We start from the raw sequence: 23220 nt of genomic DNA, 5'->3' as shown, positions 1-23220 counted from the left end.
GTCAGTAGTTAGTAGGCACTAACCAGCTGCTGCAGGCTTTCCAACTGCAATTCTCAGGCAGGAGAAAAACCATGACCTTAAAAGTGTGTTTCATTTTCTTTGTCTGACAGTGTAAAAGATATATTGCTAATATTTTGCCCTTTGTTTTTCTTTTTTAACACTCATTTTTAACTTCTGGCTACCTGTGGATCTTTCTGTGCAGAATTTATGGCAACTATTTGGAAAATTTCTTTTAATGCAATGATTTTAATAACATTTTATGGGGAAAAGAGAATAACCTTTGACTAAAAAGTAATAAAAGCCTACAAACTCATCTTGTTTATGGCTTTTATCTGTCAAAAATATCAAGGTATTGGTGGCTCCCCCTCCTTACTCTGTTTCTGACCCAAACCACAGAATACACATTGCACATTTATAGGGAAGGAAGTGTCTTCCCTGAGTATGCAAGGAGAGCTGGATGCTTTCTGGTAATCTCCTGCCAGATGCTACATTAATCTGAAAGAACCAGTCCTGAAGATCAGGTGAGATGACCTCTGATTTTCAAGCTGAATTACTTTGAAGAAAGCTTCATCTGCCTTTCTGGCACACAAGGTATTGCACATACTGCTGCAATTAGCTTTTGGCACTGAAGCAGAAGCAGAGGATTCACATTTCAAATAGAAGCTCTGTCAGGCAGATTCCTTCATCTGTTTTTGATGCAAAAGTCTCCACAATGAAACAGCTCCTCATCAGCAAAAAAGCTGCACTCTGGTTTCCCACTCTAAGCAGCAGTGAAGGTGGAAAGACTTATCCATTCATGTAGAAGCAAAAACCTAAACAAAAACTTCAAAATCAAGTATCTGTTTGATTTGAAACATGATAGAAAATGAAAAACTGAAGATTCAACTTTATAATGTGACTTAAATGAGATGATAAATAGCACACTTCAGCTTTATAACAATTGCTTCATGCTTTACAACTTTTGCCTTGTTATTCACAGACCATTGGACACTTCAATAGCATTTCAGCCTTCCATAGATCAATATTATGGCCAATTGTATCAGAGTGAAACATTGCTAGAAAGCAGAAGTATTTGCAATATTCTGTATAAAGCCCAGCAAGATAAGGAGGAAATAAAACAGCAGATAAGATTTTGGCTGTGCAAAAATACACAGAGATCCTTAGAGTGCAAGTCTAAAACCATCAAGGTGCTCTTCTGAAGGTACCAAATTCTGATTGGGAAATACAAAAATCTCTGTAGCAGCAATGTCAGCCCTGCATGTGTACAAACCTAAGCTACCTGAGGGTAAGTGGAACGAGGAAGAAAGCAGGAATGAATAAAACAAGGATGAGTCCAGGGCCTCTCTTTTGTACAGGGGAGAAAAAATGTGTAAGCAACAGAAAATGGAATGGCTACAGGAAGGGGCAATCAGTATTATGTCAGCAAAATTATTAGCAACAATACAGGGGTTTAGCAGCAATTATTGTAAAATAATAATTCTCACATTTTAATAGGCCAAACTACAGAACAAAACTTCTTAGTAATTACAGCAAGCACAGAAAATGAAGCAAATAGAAAGTTTTCAAACAGTCTAAATGAGCTCCTTCACTAAAAAAGCAACCTGTAGCTATTCATTCAAACATTCAATCTGTCCCTTGGTTTCCACCAGCTCCTACCAGGACACAAGGGATGAATTCCAGAGCCACTGCCAGTGTATTTAAGGGAAAATTGTACCAGTTCAACAAAGTGAAAACAATCAGTAATTGGTGATGACAAGAAGTATGAGTTTCATGTTTGCATCACTCCTTCCCAAATAATACAATTCACTGATGATCAAGGTGAGGATACAAAGAGTCTCTCAGTAAATAAGCAAACATGTTGGATATTGGATGTGTGAGATGACTATTTCCTGCAGGCTGCCTGGCAATGGAATATCTCCTGTTACATTGTACTGTCCTGAGGAATTACAGCCCTGCTCAAACTGCAGGGAACTCCATCTTCTCACACAACATTAATGCACATTAATAACAATGTTCTTAATTTCTTTTATTTGCAAATCTCAAGTATGACAGAACAGCAACTAACATTATTATAATACTTGAGAAAGGGCAGTACTATGTGCATATGTCTATGAAAGTCAGTAGTGTTTTAGCAGATTAACACAGGTGGTCCTAAGTTTTGTGATAAACCTCAGAGAGGGGGATAGAAGAAAGTGGCAGAACTCTTCCAGAAATTCTGTGGAAAAGAGTGATGTTGCAGAAACACCCCTGAAGCCCCAGACATTTACATTTAAATACTGCATGTGGCTCTGATATCATGCATCTCTTTCTCTAGGGATTTTAATACCTGCAGTAAGAAATAGATTTTTTTTTTCCTAAACAAGCATCCTGAGTAGATGAATATAATCCTGAACATATTTACTAATTTCACTGAGACTTCTCCATAATTGTCATGCATTAGATTTACCTTTATAGTTTGAATTACATTCCTATTTAATGGTTTTACATCAAAAAAGGCCTACAGGCACCTCATGGAACAACCTATTCTCTTCACTGCTGCATTGCTCTCTGCTCTCCTCATCCTTTTTTAGCCTCACAGCATTTCTGCAGCTTCCTGTTGCTAATTTGATCACAAACTCTGAGCAAAACCAGGCAGGCACAATGCTCAAACACAATCTCTTGGTTCCTATTTACTCCAGTGGGAATAAGAATGGAAAATATCTGTAATTCTGCACTGCACAAAGACTGGATGCAATCTATTGGTCTATGTCCTTCAGAGCTTTCTCTCAACAAGAGAGAAATGAAGTGCAGCAAAGGGGCTGCTAAACCTTTATCAGGTGTTCAGGTGGGTTCCTCAGAGGGGGCTTTGAGGTAGGTGACCAAGGAATGGAATCAAACACAGCTTAATGAAAAACACTGGGATTTTCTCCTTAGCTGTCAACTTACAGGACTCCTCCCCACTCCCACATGCTCATGAGCACTAATCCCACTCCCAGAGGGAAATTCTCTGTCTGAGAGTCAGTGTCATGTGTGTCATGTACAACTTACCTGTCTGATCCACATCCCAGAGCACACAAGTCTGGCCAAGGGCTGGTTGTTGTCTAATGACAATTTATCATCACTTCTGTGTGAATGAACTGCAGCTGTCTTTGCCTTTAAAAGAACTTCTCCACAAAATCACCATGGAACTGACCAAGGTGACTAAACCACTGAGAAGTGTCATGACACAAAAAGTCTAAATAGCACAGCCTCAGCTCCCATGTCCCTGGTTAACTGTGAGATTCTCTACTTTTTGCAACAACCATTAAAATTTTTCCTTAATGGAAGAAAAATCTACTTTAAGTACCTCTGAACACATCCTCCCAGGCCTAATATTCTCTAGGTTGATACCAAGTTAGTGAAGTGACCTAATCCTTTTAGAAGTGCAGGGAACCCTTGGAAAGGCCTACTGGTAAACAGCTCATTTCACACCAAGAGCAAAACTCCCTGTAGAAGGCAATAAATTCAGGAAAAAGTTATACTTGATTTTCAAATAATCCCAAGTTCTCCCTGTGCACAAATACTATTGGAAAGAAAAGGTTGAGTAGGGTTTTTTTGTTAGCAACAGTTACTTGAGAAGAATGAGAAGAAAGAGGAGCCAGTACTCACTCATTGCCCCAGTCCAGCCTCACTGTGAGGTGTCTCTTGACCTCTCGCACCTGGTCCTGGGTCAGGTGGCCCGAGAGCAGCTGCCGGCGCAGGTCAATGAGCTCGTTCATCACGTGCCGCAGCTTGTAGAAAAGATCCACCTTGTGCTTCTGTACAGGCACATTTTTGGGAGGAAGGGGAGGAGGGAGAGAGAAAAGGAAAGAGGCAAGGAGGGGGAAAAAACAGGGGAAAGAAAGAGAGGGGGAGAGAATAAGTTTGGAAAGAGAGAGATTAATAAATTACCCAATTTTCATTTAATTACCCTAGAGGAACATCATTTTTTGTGAGCCTTAAAATATTTACATCAAAAAGTAGAGTTAACTGATGCAATTCATACTAAATAACTTCTTACTCCTGTGGTTTAGGCTCAATCTGCTAAGAGGCCCATTTTCTGATGGAACCTAATGCTGAATAAGAGGATTCATTAGGCACAGCAGGAATCGCTTATTCCAATCATACAGTAAATGTAAAATTTTAGATTTAAAGTGATAGAGGTGAAAAAGTTTACTTCTATCAGCAGCTAAGTGAATGGCTCTGAGCAGTCAGCAATGAGTCACCACAACAAAAAGGCATTTTGAAATTATTTGTGATATTCCAGTTACTAAAGTTCAGCCAGGTATGAGGGGGGTGGGTGTGTGAAAATTCATTACCTGGCACTCTAAAAAGGACTAAAGCAATTAATGATAAAATCCACCAGGAAAACTACTTTGAAAGAGAAAAATTACCATAGATAATAAAAAACCCCCACACCACCACTATCAGTAAAGACAAACAGAAAATATCCCCAAGGATTTCCCCAACTAACACTGGAATCCTTTCCAAAAAAATTGGTTTTACTCCATTATGGGAAAAAACCCACATCACCAAAACCAAATCCCCCAAAATCAGACAGAAGTGGAAATATAGTTATTTCCTGCAGGGGAAAAAAGTATGTGAATTCCCCAAAAAGGAAAGTTTAAGGCCAACAACCAAGGCCACTCATAAGATAAAATAAGGACATTTGTCCCTTTTGTCTCTGTGCTGGGTCAGGACTGTGTGCCAAGGGGGCTCATCTCCATCCAGTCTCCAATACTGCATAAAATAGCCAAGGTGCCACCAAAGATGAGGCCAAGAAGGAAAACAAGACCTCCTGAAGCAGCTGGATGCTGCTCTTTGTACAGCTGAGCTCCATCCCTTGGCTCTGCAAAGCCTGAAGTGTTTGAGTGAATGTCACTTGGGAAAACAGCGAGTGGAGGGACTGACATGGAGGCTGGATCAGCTGGCAGTGCCTTGATCACATCTCTGCCTCTGCATGAGTGGGTTATAAAAGCCCTCTAAACACAGACACCTGCATCTACCCAGATTACATCTGAGAGGGGAACATCCACAAAGAGAAACATAAGTGTTTTCTGTTGCAACACATTATTAGAACAAGTGTTTTTCACTTGTTTACCAAAAATAGCTGAGATGAGATGAAAAAAGAACTTCCACCTACTTGAGTTTGTTTTCCTATAAGACCACTAGATCTGCATGACTTAGGAAAACAGACATCAATGCAATCCATTTTGATAAGCATTTTTTAATTTCTCTGAACCTCATTACACATCTGTTTTGCTGAAGCAGGTTAAGCACAGATGGCATCATCAGTTGTTCCTATCAAACAATTTGGAGATGAAAAGATGCACAATCTTTCAACTCTGCATCAATACTGGTTTTGGTCCCACTTGAAAGAAAGAAAAACAGACACTAGACCTGAGAGAAAGACATAAATTTCTGGGGCTGAAAAATTTATGCAAGGAAGATAAACATGCATAGCTGATAAGCTTAAAATGACTCCATTGTGTTTAGGTTTTATTACTAAATGTGGTCACAAGTAAATCCTATATAAGCTGCCAATGACAGTAGGTATGGGAAATGTCCATTTTTATATGCTATTTATGTGAACAATAAGAGGTTGTCACTTTCTAAAACACAAGATGAAAACAATTGAGTTTGGCAGTATCAAAATAGTAAATTATTATTAACTGTTTATTTTAATAATAAAACAGTTGGGAATGAAATTATCATGAGAATTAGGTCCCAAACCATCATGTTCTGACTTCCCAAGTAAACCTGCTACGAGAGGCTCTTTCTCACTCCTGTAATGTGGTTTAAGGCTATCAAAGCAGGCAGGTCCAGAACACCATGCTGGTTAATTACAGTATGTTCTATGGTTATGTTTAAACAGTCACTTTATACAAGCCAAGGAGTACCAGAAGTGCTTTAAATACAAATAAAGGAGACTACAGAACACAAGTGTTTCACCTGCTTTAAACTGAATGCACAAGTGTTGAGAGAGAGCTAAACACAGGGTATCCTTCCAGAAAACCCAGGGTGCAGGGCAAGGAAGGGAAGAAGAGAAAGTGAAAGGCAGCAGAGCTGTGGCTGTGATCTCAGGGAAACTGTTACAAAGAACCATAGATGCAAGATGCATGAGAGTGAAGGAAAAAGCTCATGAGAGAGAAAGCAGAGCTAGAACAGAATTGAAAGTGGCTTAATCCCAGGCTTGCAGGCAGAAGGGAGTTTGAAGCAGTCCAAAATCAGTTTCTAACATCGCTCCTCACACTACAGGAGCCCAGGGACTAATGAGCCCAGCCCCTTCTCTCATGGGACAGAAGGAAGGAAGGAAGAAGGTACTCACATTTTAATGACTTCTCTCTTTCAAGATGAAAAAAAAAACCCTTCAAAATTCAACACTAAGCTAAGTTACTCAGGATTCCTACCCCTGTGTAAAAAACCTGTATTAGAGATTGCCCCAGACACCACATTTCAGAAACTATCCCCTCTGCCCCCCCAAATTTTAAGCATTAAAATCCTTCCATTTTAGTTAAGAGTAGCACCATAAATAAACCTGAAACTTTATCATCTTGTTAGCAGTTAAATAAAAGACGTGCAAGTTAGTCTGATGTGTAAACATTCATTCTGTTTCACAGTTAATTTTCATACAATCTCTAACCTCTCATTTTTTCAGCTGGCTTTATCACAAGCTCCCAAGCAAAGAGCACCTTATCAGTCCATGCAGAATGACCTGCTGTGTGCATTTATAAACATATTTGGCAAATTTGGAATATAAAATTAAGTATTTCTGCAGAACTTTTATGGTAATAACTAAAATGAGTCACAAACAAAGAACCTGGATGGCTTTAATGAATTGGGACTCTCCTCACAAGCAACACAAGTCCTCTAACACATCTTCTTGCCTCATTTTACTATCCCCAGATACAAAAACATGTGCTGTATTTCTTTGATCCATTATAACTAACAAGTCACACTAATCAATGTTTGGATAATCTTCAGATGTGCAGCTATGCATCAAAAAGTGCAATTCTGGCAGTATTTTTTTTCTTTTAAGGACTCTGCATTAACTCTGTGGAGTTCAAACGCCAAAAGGTGCGTTTGGTGTGGAGTGCTAAAAATAAGTTATAAACTGTTGTAAAATAGTTGATAGACCGTTAAGCATGTAGTTTGGTTATTATATTGTAAAAGAGGTTAAAGAGTAGTTATAAGAAATACGATACTCAACGTACCGTATTACGCCTAGGTAAAGTGCATCACCCCCAACGAAACGAGCCAGCCTGGACAGAACGGTAATGGGCCAATCGAGCGCCTTAAACCTTCATGCAAATGAAGGATAGAAAAAAAAAACAATCTAAAGGGACAAAAAAAAACAAGATAAAAAGGGGCTTCTGACCCACTGAATCCGTGCCGCTGCCTCTGGAACATCGGGGCCTGCGCTGCTGAGCAGCCCCAGCACCGGCGCAGCTCCATCCTCGACCGGACCGTCTCTGCTCGGCCCGCGGGCCCCCTTGCTTTAGGCCTTTCTTTTTCTTATAATAAATGCTGAAATCACTTAAGTACCGGGAGCCTGCTCTCGGTTTTAACACGGCGATTCTCCCACCGGGCCCCTCTCCCACAGACCAGGGCAGGGGGAGGAAATGACAATATTTGTGGGTTGAAATAAAGACAGGGACCTCACTCACCTACCACCATCCCAGGACAAGAGAACTCCCTCAGGGAATTTATTTATCGCCATTCCAACAGAGTCGGGCGGGAGATACGAAGACACAAAGAGCCCTTGTCCTCAAGCACCCCCTTCCCAAGCCCATCGTTTTTTCCCTTTACTCCCAAACTCCTCCATCCTTCACAGAATCACTTCCTCCGTACCATGACAAAATGGACGGGTCAGTCCGTGGCAGCTCTGCCCTGCTTCTCTCTCTCTCCTTCCACTTTTCCCCTGTGCCAGGGTGGGTTCTGCCCACACAGATCCCAGTGCGAATCCCAGCATGGATCCCATCTCCATTGCCTGTTCACGTCCCCCTGCTCAGCTCCAGTGTCTGTGGGGCTGTTTCTCCCTTTTCCCCCTCATCTCCCTGCCCCAAAGCTGCTGTCCCAGAGCCTCCCTGGCTGGGCAGAGCCCTGTGGGGGCAGCTGGGATCGGCCTCTCCCCTCGCACCGTGCCCGGACCGGCCTCGCCCCTCACACCGTGCCCGGACCGGCCCCTGCCCTCACACCGTGCCCGGACCGGTCCCTGCCCTCACACCGTGCCCGGACCGGCCTCGCCCTCGCACCGTGCCCGGACCGGCCTCGCCCCTCGCACCGTGCCCGGACCGGCCTCTCCCCTCACAGCGTGCCCGGACCGGCCTCGCCCCTCGCACCGTGCCCGGACCGGCCTCGCCCCTCGCACCGTGCCCGGACCGGCCCCTGCCCTCACAGCGTGCCAGGCCAGCACCCGGCACAGAGCTCGGGATCCCGGCTGGGCCAGACCCCCACACAGCCGAGCACAGAGCAGGCCCCGCTTCCCTGCGTTCCCTCAGGTGCCTTTGGAACACCATGGCTGCCTCTGTCATCTTCTCTAAATAAATTCCACATCATATGGAAATATATAACAGACCGGTATATTACAGCAATGACCTATTTATAGGCACTTTGTTACCATGACTTCATTTACCACCACTGTAAAGTCAGGATTTTGCCTCTCTCAAGAGCAGTCCCTTAAGACATTCCCTATAAAACTGCCTTAAGCTGTAATGGGGGAGAAGGGCGCAAAAAATTATTTTCCTTATAAAAGCAAGTGAGCAGCTTTTCCCATGTTCCTTGTTATGGCTTTTGGTATCTACATTAGATATTAAAGCCTGCAAGCACCATCAGCACATGAAAGGAAATACTAAAGCTAGAAACAACACAAAAATCCTGCCTTTTTTCTCAGTTTTGTCAGGATGATTTTAATTAAGCAAATTACTTTGTATTAAAACTCTGTTGCAATTTAAAGATCTTTGCAATATTTATAGTTTAGTGTTACTCAAAATCTGTAATATCATTACTATGCAAACCTTAAACTTCACCTATCGAATTAGAGAGTATTAATACATCAAGTGCCTGTTGATCAATAAAGGTCAGACTACAGGTCAACACAAAGTTGTCACAAAAACAGGAAAGAGCTAAAAAGTTGTGTGGGAGATGTGGACAGTACACAGGTGTCCTGACTGGCACCCACAGAAAAAGCAATTTGAGAACACAATTAATACTTGCACATATTCATCAGTTCTCCATATGTGCCTAGACAGCTGGTCCTCTTGGATTACAGAACTAAAATGGACTTTAAAAACTCTTAAAAAAATACAAACAACAACTAAGTGAAAATAACATCCAGCAAGAATAAAGTTAAGAAATTACAATTTCTCCTAATTAAACTACTAACTCCATTTACTAAGGGTTGAGGCAGCATCCTGGGGTTTCCAGAGGAGGCTGGGTTTGAGCTCACCCCTCTCTGACAGGACACCATTAAACACTGAGAGTCACTGGATCATAGAAATGTTAAGGTGGGAAAAGGCCTCTACAATTGTCAAGCCCAATAAACAACATAAGTCTTCCAAATCAAGTAACAGATTGAGAAAGGCATCTCAGTTTAGGTTTATTTTCATTCTTCTATCCTGAAAGTCTCTATTTATTAGTCCTCAATTTATTCATAAGGATGCATTATTATGAATTGTACTTATTTTGTCTTATGAATATTCATAACTTTCAGCTTCAAACAGAAATTATTTACTCCAATAAAAATCTATCTAAATTGATTCTCTACTGTATTCACAGAGGGCATTTCAATTTACAGTTTGTAATAAAGCCCAGTAATCAGAGAGACAGAATAAATAACTTCAGACTTTTGCTATTGAAAATGAGTAAAATACCTTAAAATACTGACATGTGACAAGGGAAGAACTTTAGCAGTAAAAAGAATGATGTAGCATCAATAAAGAAAGCCAAAACAGAGAATAACCAACAAAACAAAGCCTGTACAAGATAAACAGAGATGTTGCTACAAGCTTTTCCTTTCTATTAGATTAAATAACCTGCCTGAATTACCATATATCATACTTCAGTAGTAATTTTTTTCTAGATATACTATGTCCTTATGCTTCTTCCAAATAGCTCAAAAGCTGAAAGATATATTGAATTTACATCAGTAACTTCACAAAAAGGTTCCTTGCACTCTTGGCAACAATCCAAGGAGAAAGCAACAATCCTGGCTTTCCCTGAGCTGCAAAATAAAACTAAATTCTCAGAAGAATGAAGCCTGTGATATGAAGCCCTAAATCACAGAGAAGCCGATTGGATCCAGGCACCTCACACTAGCAGTGCATATGCAAACTTCTCCCCCCTCCTTATTCCCCCCATGTCTCCTAAATGTATTAGAAATTCCATTTGTGCAGTGCTTGTGCTGACCTCCCCCTCTCCTGAGGAGCATTTAATATGCTTTACCAGAAACCTTGTGCAGCAAAGCAACAAATGGATTGCCTCCAAAATAATTTCAGAACTCCAATGGATTGGATTGTACATTAAAAAAATATAAATTAAATGTATTCAAATTCTTTACGATAAACCAAAACCAATAATGGTTTGTTTTGCTCCAAAATCAAAATGGTGTATTTAAATCAAAGCTATCTGCCAACACACCCAAAACCTGGTGGTATCTTTTATCTGCTGCAAACCAAACAAACACCCTACAGCCTTTCCCAGCTTTAAACCCCTTGCAGGGGGGAGCCCAGGTAGCACTGCAGGCACTTAAGGAACAGCAGGACACAGGAGGACAATCCTCACAATGTCAGCAAAGCTCTTTTGCCTTGAAAAAGCTTTTCCTCAGATCTGCCGTGAGGGACAGTGGGTACTATTTAAACCTGTTGGCACAATGTTCTCTATTTAACAAACCAACCCCTCTCAGTTCAGAGCTCTCCACAGAATATTATGAAGAAAAATGTTTATACAAAGGGTTAGTCTCAATCTATTGCTCTTCTTCAAGAAGAGAAATGTTCTCCTATTTGTTTGTATCACCTCACAGACCTTAAATGATAAACTCACACTAATGTGCAATTCAGAGCCTATTTTTATTTATAGCAACTCAGTATAGTACAAACAACTTCTCCACTCTAAACATCAATTATGCCACACATGTAAATAGCTCTGAGTACAAGTTATTACACTCCCTGGCAGTCAAGATGTGCATCTTGACTCTCATATCTCTTCTTTATTTACAGCTTCAGATGCCTGAGTTGTCTAATACAGCAACTTGGGACAAGCACAAGATGACAACATTTAACAGTTACAGAAAGAAGTTAAAACAAATCTAAGACAATTCTGGTGTCTGACACTTCTCACTATCAGTATTCATATGCTGTTGCTGCTCTTAAACATCATCATCAGGAAATGCACCTTGGCCAGCATGAGCCAGGTATTCTGGGGTTAATTAGCATTGTTTAGCTTTTTTGGTTAACAACAAAAATCAGATGCAAAGAAGGGAGCTGGTCTTCTCCAGGAAAAATATAAGGGGCTCTGTGGGATAATTACTATGAGAAGAGGAAAAAATTGGTTGAAGGAATTCCCCCAAGTTGCCCTCTGTCTAAAGCACAGCCCTACCCTGGCTGCTGCCAGCTGAGGGCTGCAGCAACCCCACCTAAGGGGATCGTGGCACAGCCTGCAGCTTTCCATTGCTGGGCTGAGAGTGAATTGAGTTCCTAAACCTTTAGGAGCAACAGCAACATTAACCTCATTTCCTAACATCATCATAAACTTCTAACAAAGCTGATGGAAATGGACTTGAAAGGGATAAACTTAGAGGTTTAATTCTTCATTTTGATAATACTGCAAAACAAGTGACATTAACACCCCTTTTCAATTCATATTACATTGATTTAATTCAGTTCCAAATCCTTTGGATGTTGAATGTACTTATTTGTTTTTATGTTATAAGAACATCTTGTTCTAGACATTCTTAAATGTAAGAATGTACCATTTAGGATAAAATTCCATTCTGAGGAAAAAACATATGCATGCAAGGCTTTTGCTATTTAATTAAGGATGATTCCCTCCAGTCTTGAATGCCTCCATCATGACACAGATGTGTTAGGACAGAACATGAAGGCAACTCATTCTGCTTTATCATATTTCTTCAGAAGTATGACTAACAAGACTAGCTAAGTTAGCCTTCTCAAAGGCAATACACCAAGGAAAGAGCCCAAAACCAGGAAGAGATTTCCTTTTCCCACTGTGATCTTTTGTCAGGCTGTTATCCTGCTTTTTGTCCTGCTCCCTCCCCTCAGCATCCTGAGCTCTCCCACCTCCAGGTCACTGCTGCCAAGGACACCTTTGACCTTCACATCCCCAGAGTGTCCTCCCCTGTTTGTAAACATGAGGTCCCAGCAGAGAAGGAGCTTTAAGAAGCAGAACTAGAATTGGTACCAAATGTTCCCTGCTCTCACCATCACCTTCCATCTTCCTCATACACTTGTGCCTCCTGCTTATATTAAAACCACAGCCATAATGGACCTTTTCTTTCCAAAAAACATTTGCTGAATCATGTGAGCCCTTCCAGAGGGAGAACTGATGGTCCTGAAATACAGCAAAGGTATTTCTTCTCCCATCAGAAATTCTGCTCCCACAAGGCTTGGAATATTGGTACATGTGGCTGGAGGAGCCCTGGCAGCCTCCTGCTGGCATCTCAGCACAGCCACCCAAAATGCTCCTGCTGGAAGCACTGAGTGCCAGCAGACCCCTTATCCTGCTGGAGTGGAAAAGGGGAACCTGTGTGACCTTCACCTGCCAAAGACCTAAAGCTGCAGGACTTGAGGAAGATGCTGCATTTGGTACTGACTGGTGCCATGCACCTGGAAGCACCAAACAAAAACATTCTGCTATCCAACAGTGCTTCTGTTCCTTTTATAAGTGTGGATGCCTCCATATTTCACACTGTCAGAAGACTTTTTACTATCATTCAAATGCAAAAGAAATGAAAGTATTCAGAAGAAATCTTCCTACCCACAACTAATGGCTACGTTCTTTTGCAAATACAACACATCTCTCCACCAAAATCAGTATTTTAAGGTTGTTTTCTGCATGACAGAGAATTATATTACCTTTCACATCAGTTTTAAAGTAGAGTTAAATACTTTTGTTTACACTTTGAATAAACATGACATATTTATTGAAGTGGTCTTAATAAATAATTAACATCCAAACTAATTGATAATAGTCACGCTAAGTTAGAACTTGCATGATAAATATCTCTGAAGAAATTCAAACTGATTACAGTATATTACAAGTTCTGTCAGAAACTTCCCTTTAGCAGTGCCTTACTGTGCCAAATTTTCAAGCTGAAAAATACTTTCTCCCTTAAGCATTTCCACTGCATTTAAATCAAACATCTGCTCTTCCAATGCTATTTACATTCTTAACAGGCAACTTCACATCCAGTGGGGTTCAAGGATACAACCTGATACTTTCACCCTTTTCCCAGCTCCTCTCACACATTGTCCCACAGGGCACAAAATTAATATTCTCCTTCACACATTGGAGGGCTCTAGAAGGAGTATTAGTGCTTTGGACCTGACAAACAGCAATTTTTTCAGAGAAAAAAGTTCAAAAGAAGTCCCAGAATCTGCAGGACTGGGTCAGTACGAGTCATCTTGAACATTTTTAACAATTTTTTGTCTCTGTCAGGGTCCCTGTAGGTCATATAACATAAGTTCATTATGTTAGAGAAGATTTTGCCAAAAGCCACTTTAAAGTAGCATTAGGGGCACTTAAAACACTAAGAAAGAATACCACAAGCAAAACACACACCATTATTCCCACAAAATACAGAACACAGACCATTATTTGCAAACTGGTTTGATTAGTGCATTTTGTAATTAATGATCCTGGGCATGGTGCCACCATTTGTCTTCCAACACTTCTGTGAATCCCTAAAGAAAATTGCTGACTGGATTGCAGTGGTTTTCCAACTAAACTGTATAATGGAAATTCAAAACAGTAATGCCATTTCAACTATGCCTCTCATAGACAGGTTCCAGTAATTTTCAGTTCTCTAAAAGAGACAATTTCAGCTTCAAAGGAACAGTTCTAAGGAAAAAAAGTCTGTGGGTTTGCAAAGTCTGAGACCCCTGCCCAGCAGAGGAAAACCCTTCCCAAGGGAATCAGTAGCACTTTTACCCAGCAGTTCCAATAGAGATTGATCCATTTCTACTGCTCCACACAGATGTTTAGTACAACTCTAATCCTTCCTGGAAGCCCTAATTTTGTCTTTATAAAATAGATATATAAAATAATAACTTGGCAGAGTTCAAAAAACAGCACAACTCTTTTCTAAGATTAAGATGCACTGAAATTATGTACACCTTATTTGGAAGCTCAGGATTTTTTGGAAGGGAAGCTGATCACCCAAGTTGTTTTCTAACTTAAACCTACAATTTCAAAATTTTCTGTTTCTATTGTGCATTATAATGCAGTTATTTCTGTTCAAACACCAGAAATGAAACATAAAATTGTGAGAGTATGAAAATCAAAATTCCATTACACATGAGGATTTTCTCATTACTGAAGTAATGATTCTTTATGGCTCTTTGAGCTATTTCAGTATATGCAAACTCCTGTTGATTTATCAACAGTTTTAACAGTAATGCTCAATGGTGGCTCAGACACATTTTGTGCCTCCCACCATTATTAAAAAAAAAAAAAAAAGAGAGAAAATAAATGCAGGAGCCACAGCTCATTTCTGCAAAACATCTCTGCTGTTCCTAATTTGGAGCATGACAGGAGGAGAAATGAGGTGCAGAATAAAGGGATGCACACACTTGAACCAGCAGCTGTTACCAGTGACTATGTAACTGTTCTCTCCCTTGTTCAAGTCTGGATTTAGTGTTTATACATAATAACAAAAGGTTTCTAAAGAGGAAGATCAGAATAGCAGCTGTGGCAATGACCAGCAGCATTTTCCTACAGCCTCCATCTCAGAGGGGTCATGGACACAAAGCCTGTGAGAGCAGGAGTATTGGGGAAGGCAGGACAGTTCTGAGCCTTGCAGTGGTGGCTGTGGGCAGGGGCAGAGACCCCCATGTTTGGGGGATGATGCCTCCAGAGAATAAAAAACAAATGGAATTACACTGTAGGATCTACTCAGAGAGTCTGTGAGAGGAGAGTTTGGGTTTCAGATCCATCAAAGTAAGATTTATATAAACAAGTCATTTCTTCTGCAGCTCCACACATGGCCTCAGGAAAAATACAGGGAAAATAACAACTGATTCAAATGCAAGCTAAGCTACTTCACCCCATGAAAGAACATGTGAAGCTGAGGAGCTTTAAACTCTGGCACTGAGCTGATAGCCATCCCATAATACAGCAGGAGTGAAAACAAATTACAATTTAGCAGTTAAACAAAAAGCACAAAAAAGAAAAGCAGAATGCAGCAAATAGGATGTAAATTATAAATAAAGCCTGTTTTTAAATATTTGCTTTCAGTCATTCTGTAAAATATTCAAGTTTTTGGTAAATAAAAAATTAAAATAGTTCAAAGATGAGAGACAGAATTACAAATAAAAAGCTAAGAGAAAACAGGTAAAACTCCCAGGATAAAGAATTAATTCCAGCCTCTTCAATTTAAAAATGTTTGTTTCATGTATGTGACAAAAGCAGTGCAAATATTTGTAAAGGGACCTGTGGCTGGCACTTGTTAAAACTGCAGATTTTAAACAAAGATCCCAGTTATGCCAGAACAAAACCATGTTTTTTGACTCTGGGCATTTCATTATTCTAAAAAACAGTACCAAAGCATTCCTGTCAGTGTGGAGTGCAGGTAGTTCCTGAGCTTTTTTCCATCTAATTTAAATAGGGTCACCTTCTGAGGTGGAAGTTGGGCGTTTTCACTGGGGCTCAGGATGCTCCACAGACAAAAGCCAAATGGAAAGGCAGAAAAACATCACTGCCCAGGGAGAATGGTGAAAAGCTCCAGTTAATAAATGACAGCCAAGCAATGTCAGCAGCATTATTTGCTGCCTGGCACGTCTGGCAGAGCAGGGCCCTCCAGGACACAGCTGATTGCAGCTGCCAAACCTGCCTGAAAGGCACAGGAACCGGCCTGACTCCCCCTGACACCTTTACCAGGCAACAGAACCATTTCTGGTGATCTCCCACTCAAGGATATCCAAAATATCTGCTGTTCCCTGCAGTGTTTGAAACGTAGGAAAGCCCAAAAAAAAGGTATTGAATGTCAATCTCTTCCACAGTTTCTATATAAATAGCCAAAAAGCCTGTCCTCACCAAGGAGATAAGTCATCAAAAACCACAAAGAATGTGTTTAAAGGGGTACAAGAATTAGCACTTCATCTCTGAAAGGCATCACTAGACAAAGACTCCTAAAAAACCATTTGTCTTTTGCATACAATGCTCTTGCCTGGAAGAATGTAAAACACATCAGAGCAGCACATCCCCGACCTCACAGCATCATTTTTTTTGTATTTTAGTAATGCTGTTTTTCAACACAGCTGCTCCTGACTAAACAGATTTAAAGATTCATCCATTCCAAGACTATAAAGGATTATTGTGATTATCTAGTCTGACTTCCTGCAGGGCACATGCCACAGAAACCTGCTCACAGATTGCTGCAACGTACTTCCTCCAGGATAATGTGGCAACAAATCATCTAAAATACAATCCAGTCTTGTTTTAAAGATATCAGTAATAAAGAAACAACTGCTTTCCGTGATTAATCTATTGCTAATCACCCTAATTATTAACAAGTGCCTTCAATACTACTCCAAATTTGCATGGCTCTGCTTTGTAAACACTGGGATTTGTCCTCCTTTTTTTTCTTGGAGAGAACTGACAGATTGTTGACAGATTACCACAATTATCAATCAGTACCTGCAACCCTCCTCCACACACCCATTTAGAAGTCACAATAGGCTGACTCCTCACTCAGCTTCTGCAGTTTGTCTCAACAAATGTGCAAAGTAATCTCTTCACTCTGTCAGGTTTCTGCTGGAACATTATTCTCACTTTTATTTATTTATTTATCTTTCTATTTTTATCTATTATACATCAAGAAGACATGGATAAACAGGTAATTCTTTCGAGCAATAATGAAAATATCCAGAAAACATCGTATTTTTTAAAGGTTGGATTTGACTCTGACTTTTTAGACTAGAAATGACAAAATTACAAAAATAATTTAAATCAAAAACTTGCAGGAAAGAGAAATGGAATGAGCTCTTCCCCTTGTTCATGGCAAATAGGATAAGGAATAACAAGCAGGAGAGAAGATTGAGCACAGGCTTCAGAAAAAAACTGTGACTCATATGGTCCAAAAAGTCCTGAATTTTTGAGAGGCTGCAAAATATCCACTGCTGCAGATACATTTTTTTTACCAGGCAACACAAGCACATGTTGAAAATGCCAAAGGTGGAGCTTAACTCACTGTAAGGACTCAGATGCACTGGATTCCCTGGAGATCCATCCAGGCTCCCCCTCCCATCATGGATCACCCTGAGCCTCTCTGGCTGCTCCCCATCCATTCTGAAGAGGACACTGCAGAATCAGGAACAGCTGCCCAGCAATCACCTCATTCATTTATACAGAGAATTCTTCAATTATTCTCCCCCTCTGCAAGTCCAGATGCCCCCTGTCTAGAAAGGCAAGACTTCTGATCCTCTTAGCTGTCAGAAGCAGGGAAGAGGCTGCTGTTGGATTGCTCTGCCATGGTAATGTTCCATCCTGTTGAGTGTCACTGCACCTCAGGACACAAACACCATCTGTGGGGCCTTGCTATATTTGGATCTATTGGAGTCAGGGCTGTTTCATTGAGCCAAGTGTCTGACAGAACCCACACCATTTCTGACCTAATCATTGCTTAACTTCCTATTTCTGCATCATCAGCAATTTCTATGTCACTGATTTTTCCCTGATTGCTATTAAAAAGACTAGTGAGTAACAGACTGGAACACATCCCTGCAGGTCCTATTACAGCCAGCAGCACTGAATAAAAATTCTCCATTTTCAATTGCTTTCTTATCAATTCATCTGGTTTTAAACCACTTAGTAAATGCTAGATTTAATTCTACACTTAATTTCTTTAATCATTGTGTCAAGGGAGGGTTAGTTCATAGCATCAGACACCAGAAATTCCAACTAGATAAAAGGAAGATGTTTTTCCCTTGTGGGTGGCCAAAATCTAGGATAGACTTTTTCCAAGAGATGTTGTGGGTTCCTCAAAAATATTCAAACCTCAACTGCACAAGACCCTCACCAACCTGCTCTAATAGGGTGTGCTTTGGGGAGGAGGTTGAACTGGAGATGACCAGAAATTCCTTCCAACCTGCCCAGTTCTGTGATTCTGTGCATGTATAACTGAAGACACAGCAGAAAAACTCCCTGTGAGCCAGGTGAACATTCTTCACCTAATTCTTTCTGATTTTTAAAGCTGAAACTCCATGATGGAGATAACAAGCACAGCAATAATCCAAGTTCCACAATAGAAGAGTCTGCAGTTACAAAAATAATAAATCTGCCATTAGACTATTACCAATAATATAAAAATTCCTTTTCTTGGTAACCACTCAGTTATGACATTGAAATTTAGCACTGTGGCAGCACAGCCCATTTAATCCACCAGAAATTCCTGTCTGAATTGCCTTCTGCTTCACAATATGGATGAAGCTGCACTGCAATCCTTCCCACGGCAGGAGCTATAAAATCACATTTCTTTCCTCTGCACAGCCACTTATATGCAAGAAAATCAATTTTTTTTTTTTGTTAGACTGAGTTCAAACTGGTAAAGAGGTTCAACATCATAGGGCAGAGGGGTAGAAGAAATCAGGAAAGGAAAGGTGATGGCTTAGATTATTCAACCCATCAGAAGGTCCTGGCCAAACCAACTTGAGGAGCTCTAGCAAAAGATGTTCCATAAGGCACAGATCTTTCATTTCCTCTAATAAAATGGAGGAACTCCATTAGAAAATGGTGCCATCCACTGCCCAAAAATGTTCTCCAAAAAGCAGCTGAGATAGTACCAGTGTTTGCATTGGAAATAGTAAATGTACAAATGATAAACATGGAGTATAAATGGTTCAGCCTATTGTCCATGTGTAAGAGAATTCTGGCTTTTCTTTTGCAAAGCCTGTCAACTACCTAGATATGCATTTCCCAGATTTACTGACAAAAAATCCCCTTGGAAAATAGTAGTGGAATGTGTTAGAGGTGTTAAAAAATTATATCTTAAAACAGGGTATGGCTTTTCTAGGATAAATAAAACTGACAACTAGAAAAGATTTATTTTAGATTGCTTCACACAAGAGAATTCTTTTTAAAAAAGGAAAGTACACAATGTCTGTGTTTCCTCTTGCTGCAACTATTTTAATACCAGCATTCTGTTCTTCATCTAACACAGCAATGCAGTGGCTTCAAGGGAAATATCAAATCATCATTCTGTTCCTTCCAGAATACTATGCTGTTAACAGAATAACTGTTAAACACAAGTCTTGCATTTAGCTGTGTTTCTAATGTAGATTTCCACGATGACAGCACCAGAATCACAGTGAGAGCTGACAAGCCTGGCAATTATTGTCAGCTCCGAGACAGAACACTCACCAGCTACTTCAGAGTGTGACACCAAAATCCAACAACAAGCCTAAGTGCCTCATTAAAATCATCCTCCTGACTCCAAACTTGTCAGTGACGCTGCTAGTTCCCCAAAAACAAACTGCCATTCTGTTTCTGTTCTGTGACACAAGGACCAGACAAAAACTGGCAGAAAACTTATTGTTTGTTTGTATTTTCTTAGCACTCAATTGGTCACAATATTTTCCCCTTTTGAAAGGCAACTGGATATCCCCATTTCCCTATTCCTTCTGCCTCTTCAAGAAATAACTGCAACATCTCTTCACATCACTCCTTAGCAGCTAAACAAATTGTCCAGTCAATTTTTCCTGCAATTAAAAAATTAAGTCAACAAATTTTTTATTGTCCTCTTCCATAATAGTTAAAGTAACAACTAAACAAGAACAACCGAGTTACTTAGGAAAGCAAGAAGTACCCAACAAAATTCAGGAAAAAAAAGAAAACACACTAAGGTAAGTGAAATTAAAATACTAATAATACCTATATACAATAAAGTTGTTTGATTGCTACAGAAAAAAACCCAAAATCCACACAGTGAGTAAAATCTTATTTTCCTCTTCCCTATCTTCCATTTTAACAACTATTCCATAATTAACACTTTTATTTACAGTAATTTCATTAACTCTATAATGAAAACCTGCCACACACCTGTTTCTTTACAGTGTCCTTTTCATTAGTGAACACACAGTCAAAAAGATTAAAAAGAAACATTTGCTGCTCCACTTTCCCTATTTACCCAGAAAATAAGATAATTTTCTTTTGCTATTGCGAGCCACTATTCTATGCTACGTTTTAGAAGTTCATTAAATTCCATCTAAGCAGCTTTCCAAGCATGTCCCTTTAATGAGAAAATAACAAATCCATTTGACAGTACCAGTAAAGGCACCTACCAGCACTGGGCAGAATCTCACCTGCAGGGAAACTGCAGTGGAAGGTAACTGGCCACGAGCACTTCAAATTAAACTTGAGCTATTCAGGTCACAATAAAAATTCTGGTACCAAAAATGTTACCCCTTTACTCCTCAAAAGTGGCAACTTCTCTGTGGAACTCCCTTTGAAGTGGCAGCTTCCCTGTGCACTCTGCACAGCCTGCCAGGTCACATACAGGCCAGAAAGACTGCATTGATTATTACCTCAAGTTCTGAGACTTCAGGAAAAAAAACCACAGAGAAAGGCAGAGATGGATTCCCAATATAAAATTACTGCCTTCAAAACTTTACTGGCCTACCCTAAAATATTATTACATGCTGTCAGTAATAGGAGTGGAAATGCACAACACAGGGATCACTTCTGGGACTTTAGCACCTGTTTATGCACCTGTACACAGTAAAGTGAGCTTGAGCTAATTCACAGAAGAAGGCTGGAATAATTACTCTTAAATTAAAGAAACCCTTTCAGTAATATCACAGTCAAAACCTGCATGTTTGATAAGCATCAGTGGGAGGGCACTGATCAAACTGCAGGGAAGCTCAGACCCCCAGCCCGCTGCCCAGTGACTGCCCAGGGCTGCTGTGTGCCCACCCCACTGCTGCTGCTGAGGGTGGGTGGCACTGCCACAGGCAGGAGGGGACAGCAGGGGACAAACCACCCTCTCAGCAGCAGTGGAGAGTCCAGAGAGGTGTTCAATAGGTGTCCCTCTGCTTGTGACACGATGCAGGCTCAGCTCTGCTCCTGAATGCCTCTGCACAGACTACACAACAGGCATTCACCAAACCCCATCAACTCTGAGGATGTATCAGAAAGAATAAACTGAAATCTGCTCCATCCACCACAATTTAATTTAGATCAAACAGTCAATGCTTGAACAGCAAAGAACATAAAAGACACCACTGTTTGCCCTGCTCTGTACAGGGCTTTGAACTCAGACTTCTGTCGCTTTGCTGAAACAAACACACACTTCAGATAACCAACTCAGGGCTCAGCATCTTCCAGATTTATGAGAAGCTTTTTGAGCTCGGGGAGATTGCAAAACTCACACCCAGCCCAGCAAAACACAGTGAAAAGAAAGAATTAATATAGTTACATTAGCCCTAGGAAGCCCTGTGCCAAGTCACACAATCACACAATCTTAACTGCTGTGGGTAAGACTTTGACCAAAGAGTGGGCCTCAAATACCAAATCCATAAGTAACTACATTTCTTTGAGCCCAAAGCTATTACATCTCCCCATCCCTCCAGCAGGGGAGGCTCCTGGATGTCCTGGGTCTGTGCAGCCCCAGCCCAGGGGATACAGGGTTTGGGGGTTTGGCTGGGCACTGCTCAGGCACCTCCAGCCCTCACTGTGCCCTTGGCAGCTGCAGGAGTTGGAGCTGCAGCAGCACAAACTCCAGACCACATCCACAGGAAGGCACTGATACAAAGAGCTACATTATATTATCAGCAAATAATAGAACCCTACACATGATTTATGTTTTCCATTATTCCAGTGGCAGTTTTTCTCTGTAATATGTATTGGATCTCATCTAAACACTCTGCATCTTGACCTATTGGTGGCAGGGAGCACTGGCAGTAAAAAGAAATGAGTATTTGTTTTATCAACTGTTAGGGTGCCCTAAATACCTTTTGGAGCTAATTCTTCATATCTGATGGATTTTTCCCCCTCAAAGGCAGCAGGATAATTTCAGGGATAAGCACACAATCAGAGTATCTTGCTCACTAAACAGTACAGCGATGGCAATGACAGCAACTAAAGACTTTGAAATCAAACTTGGCAATCAGTATTCTTTTGATATTTAATCAGCTTTTATGATTGAACCCAAGGCTGTATCTATGACCAACCAGCAAGCACAAGGCTCTACTCTAAATTAAAAAGGAAACAAAACAACCATGGAATTTACAGGAAGATGAACACAACAAAAGTGAGAAACTGAGTTCCAGTACTCTCACAGAAACCTCTCCCAATTTTATTTTCTTTCTTTGCATTCCTTCTATTTTAAGACATTTCTACATGTAAAGCATAGCATGATTAATTTCTATTAAACAATAAAACCTTAAGAAACAGATAAAAGAATTTCTGAAAGAACATATTTCTCCAAAGGCCATTAATCACTATTAACTTGAAAATAAGATGTAACAATCACCCCTTAAGAAATGATGTGAGCAGTTTCCAAAGATTAAATTTATATTAATTTTCCCCTTCTTCATTCCAACAGTCACCAAAAAACTGTTATGAGAAGTCTGCTCAAAGAGAACGTCAAGAACTCAAGAAAATGTGGATAAACAGCAACTGAAATTAGCCTTGCTTCCTCTGCCTGTGCTTTCCAGCAGTTTTTGATTGCATGACCACATCCAGAACCTCCCTTTATTTTGACTGACCCAGGAACAACCATTCAGAGTTTCACTACCATTTGTGGCTCAACATACCGTTCTTAGGGCTTAGTTCACTAAAAATTATTAAAACCTTACCATAAAGGTAGATATTTCCCATTCCTAATATTTCTATGTAACACTGAGCATCCAAATGCTTTAAACATACAATATTTTTAGAAAACATATGCAAGACTAGAGATGTATTACCTTGGTTTTAGAGAGAGATTGAAATTCTTATCAGAACCCTTAGGGACAAAGCAGATTGGACTGGGAACACTGGCATTTCTCTGGT

At 40.4% G+C, this 23220-nt stretch overlaps 1 protein-coding gene across 14 annotated transcripts in view; it reads right to left on the bottom strand.

Moving 5' to 3' along the window:
• DOCK3 (dedicator of cytokinesis 3) overlaps positions 1 to 23220 on the bottom strand; it is a 187548-nt gene that overhangs the window by 123741 nt on the left and 40587 nt on the right. For all 14 annotated transcript variants that reach the window (XM_064723947.1, XM_064723948.1, XM_064723950.1 and 11 more), the window contains exon 6: positions 3628 to 3776. In XM_064723947.1, coding sequence (XP_064580017.1) covers positions 3628 to 3776 — 149 coding nt within the window. The remainder of the gene's footprint in view (positions 1 to 3627; positions 3777 to 23220) is intronic.

This window comes from Zonotrichia leucophrys, chromosome 12, assembly GCF_028769735.1.
Source record: "Zonotrichia leucophrys gambelii isolate GWCS_2022_RI chromosome 12, RI_Zleu_2.0, whole genome shotgun sequence".
Taxonomy (NCBI): domain Eukaryota; kingdom Metazoa; phylum Chordata; class Aves; order Passeriformes; family Passerellidae; genus Zonotrichia; species Zonotrichia leucophrys.
This window is presented reverse-complemented; position numbering and strand designations above follow the sequence as displayed.